The sequence below is a fragment of the Salvelinus sp. IW2-2015 genome, linkage group LG20, assembly GCF_002910315.2.
Source record: "Salvelinus sp. IW2-2015 linkage group LG20, ASM291031v2, whole genome shotgun sequence".
Lineage (NCBI taxonomy): Eukaryota > Metazoa > Chordata > Actinopteri > Salmoniformes > Salmonidae > Salvelinus > Salvelinus sp. IW2-2015.
The window spans coordinates 57229165-57254102 of record NC_036860.1 but is presented as its reverse complement, the minus strand read 5'-3'; the positions used below and the strand labels follow the sequence as shown (position 1 = coordinate 57254102).

General features: G+C 44.6%; 1 protein-coding gene across 2 annotated transcripts; it reads right to left on the bottom strand.

Moving 5' to 3' along the window:
- Positions 1-314: 314 nt before the first annotated feature.
- Positions 315-24806, bottom strand: LOC111981086 (transcription factor RFX3-like). 2 transcript variants are annotated; one of them, XM_024012226.2, is made up of 17 exons: positions 24675-24806; positions 11962-12086; positions 11737-11828; positions 10348-10621; positions 9530-9604; positions 8810-8991; positions 8183-8302; positions 7957-8081; positions 6450-6565; positions 5953-6068; positions 3904-4058; positions 3698-3795; positions 3390-3539; positions 2954-3162; positions 2563-2716; positions 2398-2440; positions 315-891 (listed from the first exon to the last, which is right to left on the bottom strand). In XM_024012226.2, the coding sequence occupies exons 2-17, from the start codon at positions 12079-12081 to the stop codon at positions 599-601; spliced, it is 2322 nt and encodes a 773-aa protein (XP_023867994.1). In that variant the 5' UTR covers positions 12082-12086; positions 24675-24806; the 3' UTR covers positions 315-598. The 2 variants fall into 2 exon arrangements, with proteins under 2 accessions (XP_023867994.1, XP_023867996.1); XM_024012228.2 differs by having other exon boundaries at positions 10354-10621.
- Positions 24807-24938: the final 132 nt, after the last annotated feature.

Below are 24938 nucleotides of genomic sequence, written 5' to 3'. Positions count from 1 at the left end.
GCCTGTACAACCCCCCCACCTCCCAATCCCCCTCCCTGACCCAGAGGACAGCCACATGACAGACAGAGACAGCCCGTCCACATGACTCTCCCCAGCAGATCCACATTCCCGTCTAGCTCTACTCATCCCTCATCCATCCACTGCTTGTGTGACGCCAGCTGTGGTCGTGATGTTTTTCACGCTCCCCTACTGGTCAGGGTGGAGGGGGGAGGAGTGTGTCTAGACGAGTGCAGAGAAAACACAGCGTACGACAGAGGGGACAGTGCAGACGTGTGTGACAGTGAGACAGATAGAGAGACAGAGAGAAGAGAGGTTGGCCNCATGGGATGACAGCAGACAGAGGCGGCCCGCCCACATTCCTATTCACATCTAGCTCTCTTAATCTATCCACGGTTTGTGTGACGCCAGCGGCTGTGGTCATGGTGATTTTCATCGTCCTCTAGTGGCCCGGGGCGGAGGAGAGCAGAGAAAACACAGCGCATGACAGAGGGAAATAGTGCAGACGTGTGTGTGACAGCGTGACCCATAGAAATAGAGAGAGAGAGAGGGAGAGACAGACAGATCAAGAGATGAGTGGTTTGTGGGCGTCTCTCTCTCTTCAGACGGAGGCGTAGGTGTTGCCGGTGGCGCTGCAGTGGCGGATGGTGGGGGTGGCAGCAGAAGGGGTGAGGATGTGCTCAGCGTGGTCCTGGGGGGGCTGGGGCAGGGAGTGCAGGATGCCCGGCTGGAGCACCCCCACCACGGGGTTACTGCCGTCCTCCAGAGCCCCCACCTGAATCACCTGGATCACCTGGTGCTCATGTTCCACCTCAGCCTTCTCCCGCTTGGCCAGCGGCTCCCCAGACTCCTCCATGTCCTCCTCCAGGTCACTGTCCATCTCACTCACCTCGTCTGGACAGAGGGACAAGGTCAGTCAGACAGATGGGCAGGAAGACCAGGGGTACAGGAAGACCAGAGGTACAGGGTTAAAATAATGATTCTCCAGGATTCTCAGTAGTCCTGCGGGACCATTGTTTTGACAGGAAAGGCTGCACACAAAAAAACAGCTTTTCTTACTAACATTTTAATGTTACATTTAACTAAATCAATGGGTAATAATTGAAGGCGCTGCTCTTTAAGTGACAGCACGTGGAGACCAAGATAAGAGGAGTTAAGGCTCCTGAAAGCTGAATGACCCACAGCCATGCTGGACGGACATATCTCAAAGATCTTAAGAACTCCATGTACTGTAGACGCAGAAACCTACAGAGACTTAGCCTGTAGACGCAGAAACCTACAGAGACTTAGCCTGTAGACGCAGAAACCTACAGAGACTTACGGCCTGTAGGACGCAGAAACCTACAGAGACTTAGCCTGTAGACGCAGAAACCTACAGAGACTTAGCCTGTAGACGCAGAACCTACAGAGACTTAGCCTGTAGACGCAGAAACCTACAGAGACTTGCCTGTAGACGCAGAAACCTACAGAGACTTAGCCTGTAGACGCAGAAACCTACAGAGACTTAGCCTGTAGACGCAGAAACCTACAGAGACTTAGCCTGTAGACGCGAAACCTACAGAGACTTAGCCTGTAGACGCAGAAACTACAGAGACTTAGCCTGTAGACGCAGAAACCTACAGAGACTTAGCCTGTAGACGCAGAAACCTACAGAGACTTAGCCTGTAGACGCAGAAACCTACAGAGACTTAGCCTGTAGACGCAGAAACCTACAGAGACTTAGCCTGTAGACGCAGAAACCTACAGAGACTTAGCCTGTAGACGCAGAAACCTACAGAGACTTAGCCTGTAGACGCAGAAACCTACAGAGACTTGAGCCTGTAGACGCAGAAACCTACAGAGACTTAGCCTGTAGACGCAGAAACCTACAGAGACTGCCTGTAGACGCAGAAACCTACAGAGACTTGCCTGTAGACGCAGAAACCTACAGAGACTTGCCTGTAGACGCAAACCTACAGAGACTTAGCCTGTAGACGCAGAAACCTACAGAGACTTAGCCTGTAGACACGAAACCTACAGAGACTTAGCCTGTAGACGCAGAAACCTACAGAGACTTAGCCTGTAGACGCAGAAACCTACAGAGACTTAGCCTGTAGACGCAGAAACCTACAGAGACTTAGCCTGTAGACCGCAGAAACCTACAGAGACTTAGCCTGTAGACGCAGAACCTAACAGGAACTTAGCCTGTAGACGCAGAAACCTACAGAGACTTAGCCTGTAGACGCAGAAACCTACAGAGACTTAGCCTGTAGACACAGAAACCTACAGAGACTTAGCCTGTAGACGCAGAAACCTACAGAGACTTAGCTGTAAAGAACACAGAAACCTACAGAGACTTAGCCTGTAGACACAGAAACCTACAGAGACTTAGCCTGTAGACACAGCTTGGGGTTGGCTTACCTTTGTCTATGTTAGCAGGTGACATGGCGTTGAGGTCATCGAACTGCAATACAATAAACATCACACAGAAACCATTCTGAAACTAAGCCTAAAGGTAATGGGACTGTTACAATTATGTGTGTGTGTGTATATATATATAACGTGTTAATTTCTTCTGGCCCTTACTTCTCCCATGACACTGATGGGTGTCTGGCCGGTTGCCTGGGCGACGCGATGTTCCACCAGGTAGAACATGTACTCGTCGTAGAGCAGGCGGATCAGGTGGAACGAGCCGAAACTGGCCGCGCTGCGCAGGGTCAGGTCCCGAATCACCATGGAGCTGACAAAGAGATGAACAGGAGATCCTCATCAACCACTGGAAAACTTCTAATAAGCTGACATAGCTATCTAGCTCAATGAATATGATAAACAATACAACACACTACTTAAATTGGGTAAGAGGGCAAAAACATAGAAATTGAACATTTTTGAAAACTCACAGAACCCATTCTATTTCCATGATCTCATTCAATGTCTATGATCTCATTCTATTTCTATGGACGGTACAGTAGCTGACCTGTAGAAAGACCACTTGAGCAGGAACTGTCGTGCCGCCCTGGGGAAGCTGGGCCGGTCCTCGAAGGGCTGTAGGACCTGGGTCACCACGTTGTCCAGCCAGGCAGCCCACTGCTCTAGTGAGCTCTGCTGCTGCAGGGTGGCCTTGAAGTCCTGCTCTAACCTCTGAACCACACCCTCCTCACACTGACACACCCACGACGCCTGCTCCTAAAGAGAGAAAGGAGAGAGAGAGAGATGGGACGGGTCAGTGTGGACTTGCAAATACACAGACGCACACGCATCCTTTGATGAAATAAACAGCAAATTCAAGCAGAGAGAGGACTAACAGATGAGGACAGATGTATCCCTCTAAATAAATACACAGACAATCAAACAAAACCACAGCCAGACAGCCGGACGGAGGGACGGACAGCCAGCCAGAGGGACAGACGGACCTGCACGTTGGCGAAGTCGACGCGGTTGAGGTCGCTGAGCATCTGATTGATCTGTGAGGTGTTCTGCAGCACGGCGCGTGCTGCCTGGGCCAGGTGGTTCAGACTAGTGTAGCGACGCAGCGTCTGAGCAAAGGCACTAACAGCGGCAACCTGCAGCCAATCAAACAGCAGCCAATTAGAATCAGACCAAATCGAAAGGATAAAAGAGGAAAGTCAGGATCAAAGCAAATAATACAAAAATAGGCAATTTAAGTTGATTTGGCAACATGTGTGTAAGTAGGTGAGCAAGTAGGTGTGTGTGTGTTTACCTTGGTCTGGATCATTCTCTGTGGAATGGTGTTCATGGCATTGTTGAGCCAGCCTTCCAGGCTTTTGGCAAAGTTGCGGATGGCTTGAGTCAAGGCACCTAGAGGGACAGATACAAAGCACAGCAGTCTATTTAATGACCAAAATGTTAATTCTGATACCCAACTAAGGACGAGTGAGAAAGTGCGTGTGTGTGACAGCCACTCACTGGGGATGGGTCTGAGGACATCAGGGATGAGGATCTCCACTAGGGCCTGGTACATCAGGTGGTCACAGGAACTCATCCACTTGAGCACAGCCTCGTTCCTACAGAGCACCAGCAGTCTGCAGCAGGGCAGACGGCCCTCAATCTCACTCACACCACTGTGGAGACAGGGTTCAAAAGTTACACATACTCTCATATACTGGATCAGATTCACCTCAATCTCACTGGCCCTACTGTCCGGGGATGGGGTTGACTTTTGACCAGCCACATTACATCTCTCCAATCAAAAGACATAATCAAAAGGATATTTGAAGCATTCAAGAGGATGAAGAGTTTAGGCTAACTATAATGAAATATGTTTTAATGAAGTGAACGTTATTTATAATAAGGGTTACATGGAGAAAATCAGACCTCTCTGAAATGAAAATGGATGGCCCTCCCTTCAGCTCAGCAAAATACATTTGACCTAAACCCTTCCTGAACACTTGAAAAAAAGTGACCCGCCCCTATACCCAAAATAATAATTAAAACAAAGTGGATAGCAGAGAACATGTCTACTGTTTACCCTCATTTCTTGGACAGACAGACTGCCTTAGATATGCAGTTTTAAAAACGGTTCTTCGTCCTGTAAGCATTACATGGCAAACGCAGGAATTTTGGACTACAGTTTGGGCTACACACAAATATGACCTCTCTATGTAAAGGTGAGACTCTCACAAACATGTTGGTTTTGCTCTAAGATGCGCACAAGCCTCAAGATTCGTCTGACGGTCCCCCGCTACCAGTTGAAACAATGTATGGAAATACAGTATATATGGAGACAGTTTAGTGCCAAAAATAAGGGGTTAAATACATGTAAAATATATTGTTTCCTGATCTTTCTTATCTCTCAGATATAGGACAGATCCTTCAGAACAAACTTCCTTTAGATTTTTTTGGGGGGGACTATCTGTTGTTCCATGTAGTGAATCTGTTATTCAATGCATTTCTATGGGCTAACAGCAGTAAAACCAAAAAATGTTATCCATCTAATAATTTTTGGGATACTTCAAGGGGTCTTAAAATTCAAAATCAAATCGCAAAATTATCCTTGGTATGACCTTAAAACAATTCCACATAGCTTAGTAGTAACAAGGTAGTCGGTACGCAAGCCAGTGAATTTTTTGGACTAATGCCTAGTCAAAGATTTTCTTTGGAAGAAGCATTTGACTCTCCTCCTGAACTGCCCCCGTAGGCCTACACAGCACAGCCATTGGTTAGACAGCTCACAAAAACGTTTTTGATCAGCAAGAGCAGAGAAGGCCGGGGCTCAGGGTTGGATTATCCATTACAGTGTGTAATGCAGCCTAGTTTTATTTACACCATCCCAGCAGCTATCTTACAAATATAACTTTGCTCTATGCTTCTCCGAGCATGGACTTTGTAGCCTATAGGCTATGGATCCTTTGATTGAGACCACACTAAATAGCCTATAGGCGCACTTGATATTGGGCGCCCAGCGGAGAATCAGAGAAGAGGGGTGGCATCGGGTATACACTGAGTATACCAAACATTAGAAACACCTTCCTAATATTGAGTTGCACCCCGCCCCCCTTTTGTCCTCAGAACAGACTCGTCGGGGCATGGACTCTACAAGGTGTTGAAAGCTTTCCACAGGGATGCCATGTTGACTCCAGTGCTTCTCACAGCTGTGTCAAGTTAGCTGGATGTCCTTTGGGTGGTGGACCATTCTTGATACACACAGAAAACTGATACACACTGAGAAATATTTACATTTCATCAATTACATATTACATGACCCTCCCCTGGACTACATAATAAATACAAAAATACTAAACCTTTCCTTTGACTGAAATTTAAAAAACATGACCCTCTCCCATTTTCCTCCAGGTAACCATTGTGTAAATCTCGATCCATCCCTAATGGACAATGATTAATGACGACAAGAGAGAGGGAGAGATAACGAGTGAGAGAGAGTGTGTGTGAGAAACAGAGAGCGAGAGAGGGAGACGGAGAGAGAGAGAGAGAGAGAGAGAGAGAAAGAAAGCTGACCTGTTTTCTGTGATGGTGGCGCCCTCCACTGAGTCAGAAGGAGAATAGCGCCAGAAAGTCTGCCACAGCTTCTCTATTAGACTGAATTGGAGGTTGACCACCACATCCAGAATGGCCTGCAAGAGACACACGACATGGTCAACATCACACAATGCTCATTCACGGTCATTCTGATTAGCATGGATGATCTGGTGTGCATCCATATACTTACATGTACATATTCTCATTCACCCCTTTAGATTTGTGTGTATTAGGTAGTTGTTGGGAAATTGTTAGATTACTTGTTAGATATTGCACTGTCGGAACTAGAAGCACAAGTATTTTGCTATAACATCTGCTAACCATGTGTATGTGACCAATAAAATTTGATTTGATTAGTGGAGATGAAGACTTGGAAATATCATGCATGCCAAAGAAAGCTCCCATTCATTTGCACATTTAGCATAATACAAAACTTTGATGTGAAATGTTGTTAGAGGTGATGGATAATCTCTGACCTCACAGTGCTCTCTGTAGAGTGACTGGAGAGCTTTGATGTCATCTGGGCTGACGTTGTCCACGTTAGTCTCTCCCAGGTCCAGCTCCACAAAGTCTGGCAGGGCCCGCGATGTGTCTGTCAGGAGGGACACATGGAAATCAAGGTCAACAACAACTCACGTTATCAGTCCAGTAAAAAAGCAGAGAAACAAACAGGGTAGATATTTAACAAGGAAATGCTAAAGGCTGAGAAAATGGTATCAATGGTTCAGTGCAGGATATAACCGACAGGGAACACTTAGGAGACTGCTTACAGAACTCAGCAGAGGAACACTGAGGAGACTGCTTACAGAACTCAGCAGAGGAACACTTAGGAGACTGCTTACAGAACTCAGCAGAGGAACACTTAGGAGACTGCTTACAGAACTCAAGCAGCAGCGTAGGAACACTTAGGAGACTGCCTACAGAACTCAGCAGAGGAACACTTAGGAGACGCTTACAGAACTCAGCAGAGAACACTTAGGAGACTGCTTACAGAACTCAGCAGAGGAACACTTAGGAGACTGCTACAGAACTCAGCAGAGGACACTTAGGAGACTGCTTACAGAACTCAGCAGAGGACAACTTAGGAGACTGCTTACAGAACTCAGCAGAGGAACACTTAGGAGACTGCTTACAGAACTCAGCAGAGGAACACTTAGGAGACTGCTTACAGAACTCAGCAGAGGAACACTTAGGAGACTGCTTACAGAACTCAGCAGAGGAACACTTAGGAGACTGCTTACAGAACTCAGCAGAGGAACACTTAGGGAACTGCTTACAGAACTCAGCAGAGGAACACTTAGGAGACTGCTTACAGAACTCAGCAGAGGAACACTTAGGGAGACTGCTTACAGAACTCAGCAGAGGAACACTTAGGAGACTGCTTACAGAACTCAGCAGAGGAACACTTAGGAGACTGCTTACAGAACTCAGCAGAGGAACACTTAGGAGACTGCTTACAGAACTCAGCAGGGGAACACTTAGGAGACTGCTTACAGAACTCAGCAGAGGGAACACTTAGAGACTGCTTACAGAACTCAGCAGAGGAACACTTAGGAGACTGCTAACAGAATCCAGCAGAAGAACACTTAGGAGACTGTTTACAGAACTCAGCAGGGGAACACTTAGGAGACTGCTTACAGAACTCAGCAGAGGAACACTTAGGAGACTGCTAACAGAACTCAGCAGAGGAACACTTAGGAGACTGCTTACAGAACTCAGCAGAGGAACACTTAGGAGACTGCTAACAGAACTCAGCCAGAAGAACACTTAGGAGACTGTTTACAGAACTCAGCAGGGGAACACTTAGGAGACTGCTTACAGAACTCAGCAGGAGAACACTTAGGAGACTGCTAACAGAACTCAGCAGAGGAGCACATACTATCAAACAAATTGTGTCAAGAAATAGACCTTCTGGGACCATCAAACGGTATCAATCTATTGACGCTGCAAGTCAGTTAGTAAGCATACACACTGCTCACTCACCCAGGTACTGCTGGTGGTGCTGGCTTTGTGCGATGACAGTCTGCTCCGCTGCACTGGGGGTGTGCTGGCCTCCGCCTGAGAAGTTCTCCCCAGATACACCATCAACCTTCTGCATCGGCTTAAACCTACAATAACAATGCCTCAGTCAGTACTGTATGTATGTGTGTGTGTGTGTGTGTGTGTGTGTGTGTGTGTGTATGAAAGCCTGTATGTGTGTGTGTTGTACCTCTGTTTCTGTTGGACAGGCTGCTGTCTGAGGGCCATGTACTGCATGTCCTCCTGCAGTCTGTTGAGAGGAGAGTCCGGCTTCAACCGGATCCCATAGTAGTGGTACTTCGAGTTCCCTCTGCAACACACACAGTCAGGAATGATCAGCTAACTGTTCTCAGTACTGAAGAACACTATACCAATCAAACATGCTGTAATACCAAACATGAAATCCTAATGAAGACAGAAGGGAAAAAAATAAAGGCCAAGGAAAAGGGAAATACTCAAGTTAGAGAAGATACAGAGAACAGAACTGGAGGACTGGAGACGTAGAGATAGGATAGAAGAAGAGGAGAGTAGGACTGGAGAACTGGTGACGTAGAGATAGGATAGAAGAAGAGGAGAGAGAGTAGGACTGGAGGACTGGTGACGTAGAGATAGGATAGAAGAAGAGGAGAGAGAGTAGGACTGGAGGACTGGAGACGTAGAGATAGGATAGAAGAAGAGGAGAGAGAGTAGGACTGGAGGAGTAGAGATAGGATAGAAGAAGAGAAGAGAGAGCAGGGCTGAAGACGTAGAGATAGGCTAGAAGAAGAGGAGAGAGAGAGGTCAAAACTAGAGTGTGTCTGTTCTCTCAGTAGCTCACCGTGTGCCCAGGCGACGCGTGCGGAGCCCCATGAAGATGGAGCGGATGAGTTTCCCAAAGGAAGCAGCGTTGACCGGGTCCAACTTCTGCTCCTGGCAGTGGCGCAGGTAGTGGTTGTAGAGGGTGGAGCGAGGCAGACTCACCCCCTCCGCTGTCTCATAGTTATCCAGTAGCCACTGCAGCTGCGGGGGAGGGGGGGGGGGGTGTATGGTGTCAATTACACACAGGTATGTCACTAGCAGATTGTCCCATGTGTCACCCTCCCCCACTTGTCTGTAAAACACCATCACCCACTGACCTGGCATTAAAAGCACAATTAACTAAAGGAGTGAAACATTTAAATCAGAGCACAGGAGGCATCCCCATCACCACAGAGTGAAAGAGAGGAAGAGAGAGAGAGAGAGAGAGAGCTGGAGATACTAGAAGAGAGGGAGAGCTGGAGATACTAGAAGAGAGGGAGAGCTGGAGATACTAGAGGAGAAGGAGAGCTAGAGATACTGGAAGAGAGAGAGAGCTGGAGATACTAGAAGAGGGGGAGAGAGAGAGCTGGAGATACTAGAAGAGGGGGAGAGAGAGAGCTGGAGATACCAGAAGAGGGAGAGCTAGAGATACCAGAAGAGGGAGAGCTAGAGATACCAGAAGAGAAGGAGAGCTGGAGATACTAGAAGAGAGGGAGCACAGCTATGCAGGCAAGGTGAGGCGTTTAGAGTGGTGACTTACATGGCTGTTGAGCAGCGAGCTTCTCTGACTGGATAAACCTTCAGTCTTTTGGAGTGTCTCAATCGCCATTTCAATCTGATAGACCAAGGAGCAAAAAAAATGGAAGGAAAAACAACAAAGGACGAAGTTGCAGTAGAACAATGAAAATACGGACACACATAGAAAATCTGAAAATCCAGGACAGATCCTAAAGCAAGCATTATCCAAATTACTCCTAAAAGCCCAGCTTTGCGAAGTCAGTTTAAACTTAAATTCAATTTAATGTCTGTCTGTCTGTACATGGACATACTTCTTCTTTTGAAAGTCAAGCAAAACAATGAAAAAGGTTAACACCACAATAATATAAGAAATTATCTCAGAAGCTGTGAAACTACCATATTGTGAAACTACCATATTCAGCCACCAGAAGGTAGCACAGATCCACTGCGGTGGACTGCACTCAAGTCTAAACGCTTCGCTAGACAGTAAAGCAGAACCAACAAATATTATGGTGGAGATTACTATTTATTTACACTGTAGCTAAAACACAGCACAAGAGAGGAAATTCCGTTTCACAGTACTGGATGGGTAGATGACTATAGAAAACTGAAGTACTAGCTGAGAAGACCACAGGAAATAGGGAGACAACACAATTACAGACATTCTCCGACACCGACATGAAGTAGCTAAGTGGTGCTATAGTTACTGAAGAAAGGCTTCAGATATGCATTATGACAGGCAGAACGGAGTGGCCTGACAGACAGACAGACATACAGGGACGGACGGGGACAGACAGGGACAGACAGGGACGGAGAATAGTAAGTAGAGGGGGGCCGTACACTCACAGTGGCCGGGGAGGCTCGGGTGGTCTGGGCTGCTGGGTGGGGGGCAGAGTTATCCATGGTGTTGCCCCCGATGAGGTAGGCCCCAGAGCTGCTGATGATCTGCCCCCCAGCCAGACCCATGGTCAGCCCCCCGTTCCCCCCTCCGTTGTTGGCCATGCCATGGGATGACACCACCGTGGACACCTGGGATGAGCTGCCCTGCGTGTCAAAGTAGCTCCCTCCACTGTTCTGGCTGTACAGCTGGGGCTCGGAGTACGAGTATGTCCGTCTGGGCAAATATAGTAGAGGAAAAAGTTACACATTTCCCCCCAGAGCAATAGGTTCAGGATAATTTCCCTTTACATAAAGGCAAGTTTCAATAGAGTGCTAGAGTGCCTATTGGATGTGAATTAGCGGTACCATTCTGAGCCTTCGTGGGCATGCAATATTCCTGTGTTATTGAAAGTGGAGTTTCCATAGTTACTCAAATCACCTGAGGAGTGGCCGTGCTGACAGAGATTTCTGTGTTTGTCATTTTGACTGCAGTCACTCCATTAACCTGGCCTCTGATATAATGGCACCCTTCAGTGGCTTGACACAACTCCCTTTATGATAGCAGGTCTCAATTCAAGTGGACCAGAAACATATTCTCAACCTTTTATAAGACCTATGCCAGAACTCTGACCGTACAAAAGAAAATTGCAGTCAGAGGTCAGTATAACTGCAGTATGTTGTGTCCAAAATAACCGGTTTTATTCTGCAATTACTGCGTCCAAAATAAAGTTGACTGCAGTTACTGCACTTTTAAAGTTTGGGGCACTGGCATGATTCTTGTTGACAAATCATCTGAACTGTAAGAAATAGCCACTGCCCTTTTTCATGTAGAAGACATTACTGTACTCTTTTCTGTCTACTTCTGTGGAGGAGACAAGAATGTGGTACTAACACACAGTTAACAGACTCAAATAGATAGTGTGTAAGTGTGTGCTCAGCTCACTTGTTCTGCCCTGAAGTGAGACTGTGTTCAGCTCGCCTGTTAGCCGGGCTGTACCCCTCCCTGAGCCCCTCCCTCAGAGACCCCTGTCTGTCTGTGACTGTGTGTCTGTCACTATGGGACAGCCACAGCCTGGGCTAGTCAGTAGAGAGTGTATCCTGTCCCCCAAGCCCAGGAGAAGACTCCGTAGCACTTCTAGATAGTCCTGGTCATCTCCAGGTGACTGCACATATTCAAACACTACTTCACTGTGCTTGTACTGCCCCTGCCATGTTTGTGTGGCAGAAATGCTGCTGCGAAGTGACTTTAGCTGTTGCCATTGACTACAGAGAATACATTAAAGCAACTATGTATAGTGCCACTGCAGCAGAGTGGTGGCAAAAAATGGGTGAACAACACTAAACACTCACATATTCCCGTTGGTATAGACGCCACTGTTCTCCTCCACGTACTGCACCTGTTGTGCTGGGTATACATGCTGAACCTGTTGAACAGTCTGGGCCTGCAACAACACAGCGAAGCGTTAGATACAAATCTCACACACACACACACACACACACACACACACACACACACACACACACACACACACACACACACACACACACACACACACACACACACACACACACTACCTGTTGCTGGACAGGCACCTGAGAGGTCACCTGCTGGGCGGAGCCTGCGGGCTGCACAGACACGGCGGTCTGGAGAGGGACAGTGGAGGCGGAGTCAGCGCCTGCCTCAGGGGTCTGCATGGCGCCTGCAGGAGAGAGGACACATTGGTCAACTGGGTACGACCAGAGCCATAGACGGAGGGGACTATAGAGAACCACAAGCTCTGAACTCTGGCCTAGCACCACAGTGGCTAAACAAACTCCACTGCAACGAACCACAAGCAACCTTCTTCTCAATTTGGTTTGCACACACATTACCAGAACAATTTATGAAAAGGTGTGTCTGGGAGTATAAAATCAATATTACATAAATCCTAGATGATTTGCCAATATTATTATTATATACTAATGAACAGTGATCATTCAGATCCTGGAAAGACAGGAAGTAAGCTTCTGTACCAATCATCTATGCACAGATTCAGTCACAGTGCCATAGAAATGGCAGGTAGCTTAGAGGTTAAAAAAGTGTTGGGCCAGTAACCAAAAGGTTGCTGGTTTGAGTCCCTGAGCCGACTAGGTGAAACATCTGCTGATGTGCCCTTGAGTAAGGCACTTTTATTAATTTATTTAACCCTTATTTTACCAGGTAAGTCAACTGAGCACACATTCTCATTTACAGCAACGACCTGGGGAATAGTTACAGGGGAGAGGACGGGGATGAAAGAGCCAATTGTAAGCTGGGGATGATTAGGTGACTGTGATGGTATGAGGGACAGATTGTGAATTTAGCCAGGACACCGGGGTTAACACCCCTACTCAAACGATAAGTGCCATTGGAGGAGATCCCAATCAAAAGGTGTTATCACATGCTCCACTAAGGTAGATATTTATCTTATAACTTGTTCTTGTGGTAAAAATGAGGTGGGTAAAACGAAGCGCAAATTAAAAGTAAAAATCTCAGAGCATCGTAGCACCATCACGTGCAAAAACTCGACATACCCAGTTGCGGCCCACTTTTTGGAAGCAAACCACTATATTGTCCCTACGTTATATCAGCATCGGACACGTCACCCTCCCTAGGAGAGGGGGTGACCTCGACAATTTATTGTTAAAACGAGAGGCTGCCTGGATCATTAATTTAAAAGACCCTTTGCTCCCTTTGATCTCAAAGTAGACTTCGATCTGAAGCCATTCTTGCGATTTTGATATTCATTGTAAATGTTTGTAGGCCTATTTAGCCAAATTGTATGACTATATGCTATCCATTTATGTTTTTTTTAATGTTCTATTTATATCTGTAAATCAACCAATGACATCAAGCCACACCCGGCCATGATCACAGACACCTGTGTGTCCTTTGAAACTATATAAATTAGTGACCCGCAGTGTTTGTCATTATACCCTGATGAAGACAGCTTGTCTGTCCAAACGTTGGATATTAGATTACTCAATTATTGCATCTGAGCTCCTAGAATGTGCGGCTCTCCTTTTTGTTTCCATGGGTCTGGGATTTGAAAATCAATATCACTCACAGAGACAGAAATCCTCAATGATTTGACAATAACTATAATATTATTATTATAATATACAGGTTGACTAATGAACAGTGATCATTCAGATCCTGGCAAGACAGGAAGTAAGCTTCTGTGCCAATCGTCTATGCACAACATTCACTTTTACATTCACAGTACCATAGAAATTGCAGGTAGCTTAGCAGTTAAAAGTGTTGGGCCAGTAACCAATAAGGTTGCTGGTTCGAGTCCCGGAGCCGACTAGATGAACAATCGGCCAATGTACCCTTGAGTAAGGCACTTAACCCTAATTGCTCCAGTAAGTCACACGGTACTAGGAACCCATCACACTGACTGTACCTGTGATATTATAGCTGCTGCACTCATGCAACAGGCAACTGTGGCCAGCAGTACAGAATGTACTTAGGTCACTAAGGTAGTGTATGAGTCAGTGGTCCAAGCAGCGAGTTCTCGTCTCTGTGTTCATAGCAATAAAATCCAGTTAATATTTAACAGCCCTAATGAGCTGCACTTTCATTCTCTGCTCTCACAAATCTGGATTTCTTTACAACTTCCAATTGTTTTGTATCATTCAGACATCTTTTGATTTATTTATTGCCAAACACATTTCGGTTCATTTTGTGAAAATCTGGTCATGTCCTCTGTCAAACCACGTTTTTTTACTTTGTTCTCTCACCTCTGCATTGGAACACATCCATAGATGTCCCAAAATGCAGGGTGTCAGTGATTTAGAATCCATCTTTATTGGCTAACGACCCAACCCTGAACACACAGAGCTACGGTGAGATGAGGACTTGGGCAGAGGGAGACATTCACAGTAAAGCAGCATGTAGGCTAATCATAGAACAGCCATCTCTCCTCCTCCTCTGTCCTCCGCGGTGCCCCCACCCTCTTCTGCTCAACTTAGTTTCCATGACCAAGCCTCTCCTGGTTAATTAACCTGTCTCCTAATAGCTCTGCATCTCTCCAGGGTCTGCCTGGCCTCCACCATCTCGCTCTCTCTCTCTCTGTTCATCTTCAGTGATATACCGGAGGTTAACAGGTGTTGTGGTCTGAATGCACAGAGAGCGACATCATTCCCATTCAACTCAAGAGGCTGGATTTAATAGGATTTTCCCCCATCCTTTATTGCTAAAAAACTGAAACAGTTGAGCACTGATTCAGACAGGTGGTTCCATGCTGTTCACAGAAAGAACCAGAGACCTGGCAGAACATTCTGCTGCTGTTGTTCTGCCGTCAGTCACAACTTTCAAACTGAAACCTCTCAGTGGAAGGAACATAGCCTATACTTTTATGGTGCAGCAGGGGTTGAAGTATTCCCCTTGTTTCTGTAATGTATTAGCCAGTTGATACAACCCAAGGCAGAAAGACTTTCAACATGTTGAAGAGCTCTCAGCATCCGGTGAAGATGAAAATCCTATATGACTTAATTCACTTATTGTTCCATCTCTGATTTGTTGATGGCCTTTTAATGTCTCTCAGTTAACTTTCCATATGTTCTGCTGATAGCCTGATAACATGGTGTAAAAAGCTCCAAAAGCCCAGGTACCTGACCACAGGGCGATGCTAGGAACACAGCAGACAACAGAAACTAACTTGACAGTGACAGTCGGTGCCAGGGAGATGATGCTGACATGGCTAAGTGATGGATCCAGAGGTTACCTGCTGGTCACGCTCTCTCCTCTAGTCTCCACAGGTTCCATTTTTCTTCTGCTCCATGCACTCTGCCAAAGGAGAGCTAAAGTGCAGGGCCCTGTCTGACTATACTACACAAAGCCCACCTGCTCCCTGCAGCCTGCCCCTGACGAGACCCCTGATGATTAGGAGACAAAGAGAGGAATGACTTTCTGGATGTAAACAGGGCACCTGCCGCCCCTTACACCCCCCCATCCCTAGGCACTTTGTCAGCCTGCTCTCACTCCCCTGTGGCCCACTTAAGCTCTGTGCTCCACTGAGCAACTGCATGTTCTACAAAGCCATGTAGAAACAAAGGCCACTGAGGAGGGCAACACTCGTGTAGCCTCACCTTCACCCTTCCCGGCTCCTTCCTCCCAATTTGACTGACAGCTGAGGAAATGGGGAGGGCTATTACATCAGAGCAAGATGTCATCACATTATCAGAGCCAATAAAGGTGCAACTTGAATGGCGTAACCAAAATGAATATATTATGTTGAAAGTCAAAAATTCTGATGCCTCCTATATTCATTTTCAGTATGAGACTGATAGCAAGTGGATTGTACAAAACCTAAAAATGTATTGATGAATGACCTGAAACAACATGTTTTGGAGAGGGGATGTAACACTGTGGAAGAAAGGCAACCATCATGTTAGACCTATGTGGCAATGAGTAAGTTTCCATGCACACCAATAATCTGGTTTTAAAATGATTATGGTAGTAGACAGAGTATGGCATTAAGCACAATAAGGTGGTTAACATAACTATCTTAAATCATCGTACGATCATAATCAAAGGAAAGCATGCGCCGATTAAAACACCTGGTTTTCTGAGCAATCTTTCAAATTAGTAGGACACCTTAAAATCGGAGTTACAGCAATGTATTATATCTGCTCATGTGCTAGCACCACCCGAGCGAGCCTCCCTCTTTCCCTTACAATTATGGAGCAGGACTACACAAGTGATACAGTACACCTTGTCATGTAAAAACACAATGAGATGACAGACAGAGGTGGGCTTATTTAAACATGTGAAGGTCTCCTGTTCGGTCAACAATGTCTGATCCACATGTAGTGTACACAGGCTGCTGTGCTGTGGATGCAGATAAGAGAACAAAACACCCAGTTTATGCTGCTAAGCTATGAAAATGGATGGATGAATAATTGAATGAATCAGCTGCTCTTTAAGTGATTGGAAACGGAACAGGATCCAGGGAACAGGTGGCATGGTTCTATTTTTGCCCTACACCTGACTTCAGGTAAGTGGTAATGTGATCTGATAACTAGCCGTTTCTGACATCCTGTCCTCTGTCCACAGAGGTGCGTGTGTGTGTTGCCTTAAACATCTATGGAGAGGAGAGGGGAGGAATCGGCTGAATATAAATCAAGAGGGAGTCACACACACGACAGTGGTTGCATGTTCCTATGAAATAGGCCTAGCCTATAACTAATGGGTCCTATTTTAACAATGTAGAACAACAATAGTGTCAAAAGACAGACTTTCAGATGCTCATGATTTAGAACTAGAGTCCTCAGATCACAGCAATAACTTCTCAAATCAAGGTTGTGCAAATAATCATTAAGCTAATTTGTTGTAATTTATTCATTTAAATTCATTGTTTTCCCGATGTTGCTTTTGCCAGTCTGTTCCGTTCATTTGGAATTGATGCCTGCAGAGGTTTCTTAACGCATCAGGGCCCACACAACAAATTCAGTGGAATATGACGTAACAGATTTCTTGCTATAAAAAGGTAAGATTGAAATGATTTTATTTTGAGAAGCTACCCAAATAGGCTTGCACTGCAGTAATGATGGACAATTTAATATCTAGATTTTTTGTCACTGGCCTACACACAATAACCCATAATGTCAAAGTGGAATTATGTTTTTGAAATGTTTACAAATTAATCAAAAATGAAAATCTGAAATGTCTTGAGTAATTCATATTCAACCTCTTTGTTGTGGCAAGCCTAAATACGTTCAGGAGTAAACAAGTCACATAATAAGTTGCATAGACACACTGTGTGCAATAATAACAACGTTTAACATGATTTTTGAATGACTACCTCATCTCTGTACCGCACACATACAATTATGTATTGAGCAGTGAATTTCAAAACACAAAGACCAGGGAAGTTTTCCAGTGCCTCACAAAGGCATCTATTGGTAGATGGGTATAAAATAAAAAAGCAGACATTGAATATTTCTTTGAGCATGGTGAAGTTATTAATTACAGAAGTTATTATCAATACACCCAGTCACTACAAAGATATAGGCGTCCTTCCTAACTCAGTTGCTGGAGAGGAAGAAAGCCACTTAGGGATTTCACCATGAGGCCAATGGTGACTTTAAAACAGTGAGAGAGTTTAATGGCTGTGATAGGAGATAACTGAGGATGGATCAACAACATTGTAGTTACTCCACAATACTAACCTAATTGACAGAGTGAAAAGAAGGAAGCCTGTTCAGAATAAAAATATTCCAAAACATGCATCCTGTTTTCAACAAGGCAGCACTAAAGTAATACTGCAAAACATGTGGCAAAGAAATTAACTTCATGTCCTGAATACAAAGTGTTATGTTTAGGGAAAATCCAATACACACTACTGAGTACCACTCTCCATATTCTCATCGTGGTGGCTGCGTCATGTTATGGGTATGCTTATCCTCGTTAAGGACTGGGGAGTTTTTCCGGATAATAAAGAAACGGAATGGAGCTAGGCAAAATCCTAGAGGAAAATCTGGTTCAGTCTGCTTCCACCAGACAGCGGGAGATGAAATCACCTTTCAGGAGGTCAATAATTTAGCAACTTGTGTTTTAGGTTATCTAAAAACATGTTTTTTCTTTGTCATTATGGGGTATTGTATGTAGATTTTTCCCCTCATTAATCTACACACAATACCCCATAATGAAAAAGAAAATGTTTGCAAATAAAAAAATAAACTGAAATATCACATTTACATAAGTATTCAGACCCTTTACTCAATATTTTGTTGAAGCTCTGTCAGGTTGGATGAGGAGCATCGCTGCACAGCTAATTTCAGGTCTCTCCAGAGATGTTCGATCAGGTTCAAGTCCGGGCTCTGGCTGGACCACTCAAGGACATTCAGAGACTTGTCCCGAAGCCACTCCTGTGTTGTCTTGGCTGTGTGCTTAGGGTCATTGTCATGTTGGAAGGTGAACCTTCACCCTAGTCTGAAGTCCTGAGCGCGTTGGGGCAGGTTTTCATCAAGGATCTCTCTGTACTTTGCTCTGTTAATCTTTCCCTCGATCCTGACTAGTCTCCCAGCTACTGCAGCTGAAAAACATCCCACAGCATGTTGCTGCCACCACCATGCTTCACTATAGGGCATATCCCTAGGGATGGTGCCAGGTTTCCTCCAGACGTGACGCTTAGCATTCCAGCCAAAGAGTTCAATCTTGGGTTTCATCAGACCAGAGAATCTTGTTTCTCATGATCTGAGAGTCCTTTAGGTGCCTTTTGGCAAACTCCAAACAGGCTGTCATGTGCCTTTTACTGAGGAGTGGCTTCCATCTGGCCACTCTACCATAAAGGTCTGATTGGTGGAGTGCTGCAGAGATGGTTGTCCTTCTGGAAGGTTCTCCCATCTCCACAGAGGAATTATGGAGCTCTGTCAGTGTGACCATTGGGTTCTTGGTCACCTCCCTGACCAGGGCCCTTCTCCCCCAATTGCTCCCTTTGGCTTGGCAGCCAGCTCTATGAAGTCTTGGTGGTTCCAAACTTCTTCCATTTAAGAATGATGGAGGCCACTGTGTTCTTGGGGACCTTCAACGCTGTAGAAATGTGTTGGTACCCTTCCCTAGATCTGTGCCTCGACACAATCCTGTCTTGGAGCTCTACAGACAATTCCTTCAACCTTATAGCTTGGTTTTTGCTCTGACATGCACCATCAACTGTGGGACCTTATATAGACAGGTGTGCGCCTTTCCAAATCATGTCCAATCAATTGAATTTACAACAAGTGGACTCCAATTAAGTTGTAGAAACATCTCAAGAATGCATCCTGTTTTCATTGATCACCAGAGCTCAATTTCGAGTCTCAAAGCAAAGGATCTGAATACATGTAAATAAGGTATTTATGTATTATTTTTTAACTAAAAACCCACTTTTGCTTTATCAAAACGGGGTATTGTGTGTAGAAGAGGGAACATATATATATATATATTTTTTTTTTTGAATAAGGCTGTAACGTAGAAAATGTGGAAAAGGGGAAGGGGTCTGAATACTTACCAAATGCCCTGTACGTACCAAGACTGAATGTTCCTTAAAATGCAGAGTTCCAGCTTGGACTTAAATCTGACCTGAAAATGGTTGTCAAGCGACGCTCAACATACATACATACATAAATATACAGTGCCTTGCAAAAGTATTCATCCCCAGAGGCGTTTTTCCTATTTAGTTGCATTACAACCTGTAATTTAATGGATTTTTATTTGGATTTCATGTAATGGACATGCACAAAATAGTCAAGGAAAAGTGGTGCGTGTTTATGTATTCACCCCCTTTGCTATGAAGCCCTTAAATAAGATCTGGTCCAACCAATTACCCTCAGAAGTCACATTATTTCATTAATTAAGTTCACCTATGTGCAATCTAAGTGTCATATGATCTGTCACATGATCTCAGTATATTTATATTATAAACACACACACCTGTTCTGAAAGGCCCCAGTGTCTGCAACACCACTAAGCAAAGGGCACCACCAAGCAAGCGGCACCATGAAAACCAAGGAGCTCTCCAAACAGGTCAGGGCCAAAGTTGTGGAGAAGAACAGATCAGGGTTAGGTTCTAAAAAAAATCTGAAACTTTGAACATCCCACAGAGCACCATTAAATCCATTATTTAAAAAATGGAAAGAATATATCACCACAACAAACCTGCCAAGAGAGGGTTGCCCACCAAAACTCACGGACCAGGCAAGGAGGGCATTTTTTAATATTTTATTTATTTCACCTTTATTTAACCAGGTAGGCTAGTTGATAACAAGTTCTCATATACAACTGCGACCTGGCCAAGATAAAGCAAAGCAGTGCCACACAAACAACAACACAGAGTTACACATGGAATAAACAAGCGTACAGTCAATAACACAATAGAAAAAAAGAAAGTCTAAATACAGTGTGTGCAAATGGCGTGAGGGGGTAAGGCAATAAATAGGCCATAGTAGCAAGTAATTATAATTTAGCAAATTAACACTGGAGTGATAGATGTGCAAGTAGAAATACTGGTGTGCAAAAGAGCAGAAAAGTAAATAAAAACAATATGGGGGGTAGGTAGATTGGATGGGCTATTTACAGATGGGCTATGTACAGCTGCAGCGATCGGTAAGCTGCTCGGATAGCTGATGTTTAAAGTTAGTGAGGGAAATATAAGTCTCCAGCTTCAGCGATTTTTGCAATTCGTTCCAGTCACTGGCAGCAGAGAACTGGAAGGAAAGGCGGCCAAAGGAGGTGTTGGCTTTGGGGATGACCAGTGAGATATACCTGCTGGAGCGCATGCTACAGGTGGGTGTTGTTATCGTGACCAGTGAGCTGAGATAAGGCGGAGCTTTACCTAGCAAAGACTTATAGATGACCTGGAGCCAGTGGGTCTGGCGACGAATACGTAGCGAGGACCAGCCGATAAGAGCATACAGGTCGCAGTGGTGGGTGGAATATTAATCAGAGAGGCAACAAAGAGACCAAAAATAACCCTGAAGAAGCTGCAAAGCTCCACAGCGGAGATGGGAGTATCTGTCCGTAGGACCACTTTAAACTGTACACTCCACAGAGCTGGGCTTTACAGAAGAGTGGCCAGAAAAAAGCCATTACTTACAGAAAAAAATAAGCAAACACGTTTGGTGTTCGCCAAAAGGCATGTGGGAGACTCCCCAAACATATGCAAGAAGGTACTCTGGTCAGATGAGACTAAAATTGAGCTTTTTGGCCATCAAGGAAAGCGCTATGTCTGGCGCAAACACAACACCTCTCATCACCCCGAGAACACGATCCCCACAGTGAAGCATGGTGGTGGCAGCATCATGCTGTGGGGATGTTTTTCCTCGGCAGGGACTGGGTAACAGGTCAGAATTGAAGGAATGATGGATGGCGCTAAATACAGGGAATTCTTGAGGGAAACCTGTTTCAGTCTTCCAGAGATTTGAGACTGGGACTGAGGTTCACCTTCCAGCATGACAATGACCCTAAGCATACTGCTAAAGCAACACTTGACTGGTTGAATGGGGGTATAGATACTTTTGTACCTTTTTTCTCCAGCATCTTCACAAGGTCCTTTGCTGTTGTTCTAGGATTGATTTGCACTTTTCGCACCAAAGTACGTTCATCTCCAGGAGACAGAACGCGTCTCCTTCCTGAGCGGTATGACGGCTGCGTGGTCCCATGTTGTTAATACTTGCGTACTATTGTTTGTACAGATGAACGTGGTACCATCAGGCGTTTGGAAATTGCTCCCAAGGATGAACCAGACTTGTGGAGGTCTACAATTTGTTTTCTGAGGTCTTGGATGATTTCTTTTGAGTTTCCCATGATGTCAAGCAAGGAGGTGCTGAGTTTGAAGGTAGGCCCTGAAATACATCCACAGGTACACCTCCAATTGACTCAAATTAAGTCAATTAGCCTATCAGAAGCTTCTAAATCCATGACATCATTTTCTGGAATTTTCCAAGCTGTTTAAAGGCACAGTCAACTTAGTGTATGTAAACTTCTGAACCACTGGAATTGTGATACAGTGAATTATAGGTGAAATAATCTGTCTGTAAACAATTGTTGGAAAAATTACTTGTGTTATGCACAAAGTAGATGTCCTAACCGACTTGCCAAAACGATAGTTTGTTAACAAGAAATGTGTGGAGTGGTTGAAAACCGAGTTTTAAAGACTCCATGGTAAGGGTATGTAAAATTCCGACTTCAACTGTGTGTGTGTGTGATATATATAGCACACACACACACACACACTATTATTCTGTTTAACAAATTTTAGAATTTTTCTTCCACTTTCACATTAGAGCATTTTGTGTCGATTGTTGACACACAAAAAAAGACAATCAACTACATTTTAATCCCATTTTGTAATAACAAAATGTGGAAAAAGTCACGGGGTGTGAATACTCTCTGAAGGCACTATAACAGTCATTTCTTGGCTTGTTTGTCAGGGGAAGGTAATGTGAGGGAGCTCAAAAACAATTAGGGTCAGGAGACCCACCAAGACCCACTGTGCACCTGTCCCACATCTCCACACACACCTGTTCCTCTCCCCTAGCAGGACCAGAGGGCTGCGGCTGGCTGCAGAGAACTCCCAGTGGACCTGACTGTAAAGAAGGATAATGCAACATAAAGAAACCTGGTGCTTTCCCTTCCTTGCACAGGGGTCCAAATCCATCTATAATGATCATCCAAGAGGGCATAAGAGCCTCAAGATCACTAGGAGGAAACTGATAATCTATATAGATCCATGTGTCTCTACACTTTCATTGACAATTTGCTGTGAAATACTATACAATAACGTAGCCTATAATTGATCAAGTAAAAAATTGTCTGTCGGTAAGGAGTAGCATGAGAGGATATTTTATGTTTTTATCTGGGCAGCAGGCCTATACACCACTCTTGACTGAGCAAACACCAAACTAGCATTCAGTGCAAAGATGGCTAGGATATTTCCATGTTGCAGATTAATAAAACGTGTGGTGCACCTTAATGCAAATTGCAGAGGTTTGAGAGAGTAAAAAGGGTGTTCAAAGCCTTTTTAATTATGCTTTGGTGGAGAGAACTGGGATATAGCCCTGATAATTACTACAAAGCCACCCAGTCTATTCCAGATACAATAATAATTCCCACTTTAAGAACCTGACTGTCTGCTGCCCCTTTCATTGTCCCAGCGACTCTATACTGCTCTCGGTTTTCAAGGAGGGTCAGAGAATGTTGGCCTAACAAAATGACACCTGAAAACCCCAGGTACAATCCCAGTTAGAATTGAATATTCAAAAGTTATGAACCTCGTATTCCGTGCCATGAATGTCTGTGAGATAAAGAGACATGACTGTCATTTGCAGTAAGTTTTAGGCCAAATTTCCCCTGCTTGGTGGAATCAGTGGGCGCCTCTGTCCAGCTGTTGCTGACATCTGCCAGATCTTACAATGCCTGGATAGGTATTTTACCTATCAGCCAACCATGTCATATGTTATAGAAATCTGTCAGTCAATGACACAGTTGATGACATAACATGCAACCATTGGCTGATGCATGCAACGTCTGAGCAGGGGAACACTACCAGTGAGTCCAAAACGCAGCTGAAACAGGGTGGTTACACTGTCATTAACCCATCAGTTAGCTACCTACCCAACCCCACAAGTAACTAAAAACAAAAACAAAAACACCTGTCATCATCAGGTTCAATTTGTTTTTGATTAGCCTAATGTAACTTGACAATTAAAGAAATTTGATAGATGACTGCATTTATTATTTGTGCTTTGTCTTCAAGACAGTATCAACTTCACTCTTCTACCTGCTCACAGCACAATTCCATCTCTCTGACACACACACTACAACGGTAGCTAAATGTCAATGTGATAGCTATTGTTTCTTTTACTTTTTGCATCAGCTTAAACAATTCTAACGTTAGCTAGATATTGCTCTGTGCCATAGCATAGGCATTTCAAACTGGCTAGCTAGCCATAGCTAGATAGGTTATGACTAATGAAATTAGCTAGCTGGTTAACGGGTAATGGATTGTGATGACACATTCACCTAAAAACATCTGAAATTAATAACCATTGAAAGGTTTAGCTAAAGTAGTTAGCTAGCTAACTTGGCTAGCCGCTCTCGCTTAACACAGGGTGAGCAACCGAAGCCTTTGTGGCACCTGCTCTGCAACGCTAGCTACAAAGGAAGCTAGCTGGTTAACCAAGTGTATGCTAGCAAGCAAAGACAAAAGGGAAAAGCTACTGCTAACCTCAATTAGCAATAATTACTGAATGAACATGGTAGCTCGAATTGATTTAAAATGACAAAGCAAGTAACTACCTATATTTCGTATAACATTACTGAAAATGTGCGGTATCTTGACAGCCATCATACCAGGAAGTTGGCGATGGTCATTGAAACACACAAATCAGACACCTGCTCTGACTGTATCTAGCTAGTTGCTAACTAGCGTTAGCCAAAACAAGCTAGCTAGCGTTAGCTGTCATTGCACGGCCGATGAGCCACAGCAAACTCGGATAGAATAGCTAACGTTAGCAAGCTAGCAACATAAAACATTTTTTGGCGTATAAACGTTGTTTATTAGCTTGCTAGTTTAGCTACTTTCGCAAATAAGCACATTGCTTTCTAACGTTACCTGGAAGGAAATAACATTAACGTTATCTCAGCTAGCTAACCATGTAATAAAGGAGAGCAGATATGAATTTGCTTATGACAAAAATAGCACGGTAGACATTTTATAAAGTATAATCATTTGGCGTGAATTAGAGAAAACACATGCTGGTATAAATAGTAAGTATATTCAAACCTGGGCTGAGGACTGGTTGATGAGGATGAGGATGGTGTGGTGGTAATGATGGAACGAGAGGTTGTTGTTGTTGGTGGGTTACAGTCGCCAGGACTACGGTGACTATGGCGCTGCCTCACAGGGCAACAGTTGCTATAAAACTCACCGGGCGCAACCTAACCTGAGTATTCTGTAGGAGGAGCTACAATGATGGCGTGTTGGATGGATGTGCTGCTGAGAAAATACAAATATGATACAAGAAAACCAGCTTTAGTATTATAAGCG

Coding starts and splice junctions, on each gene's coding strand:
- LOC111981086 (XM_024012226.2), bottom strand. CDS start 12,081: ATGCAGACCCCTGAGGCAGGCGCTGACTCCGCCTCCACTGTCCCTCTC. Junction 9,605..10,347: donor CCTCCCCGGCCACTGTGAGT/GTACGGCCCCCC, acceptor TTGGTCTATCAG/ATTGAAATGGCGATTGAGAC. Junction 2,717..2,953: donor CTCAAGTGGTCTTTCTACAG/GTCAGCTACTGT, acceptor TCTCTTTGTCAG/CTCCATGGTGATTCGGGACC.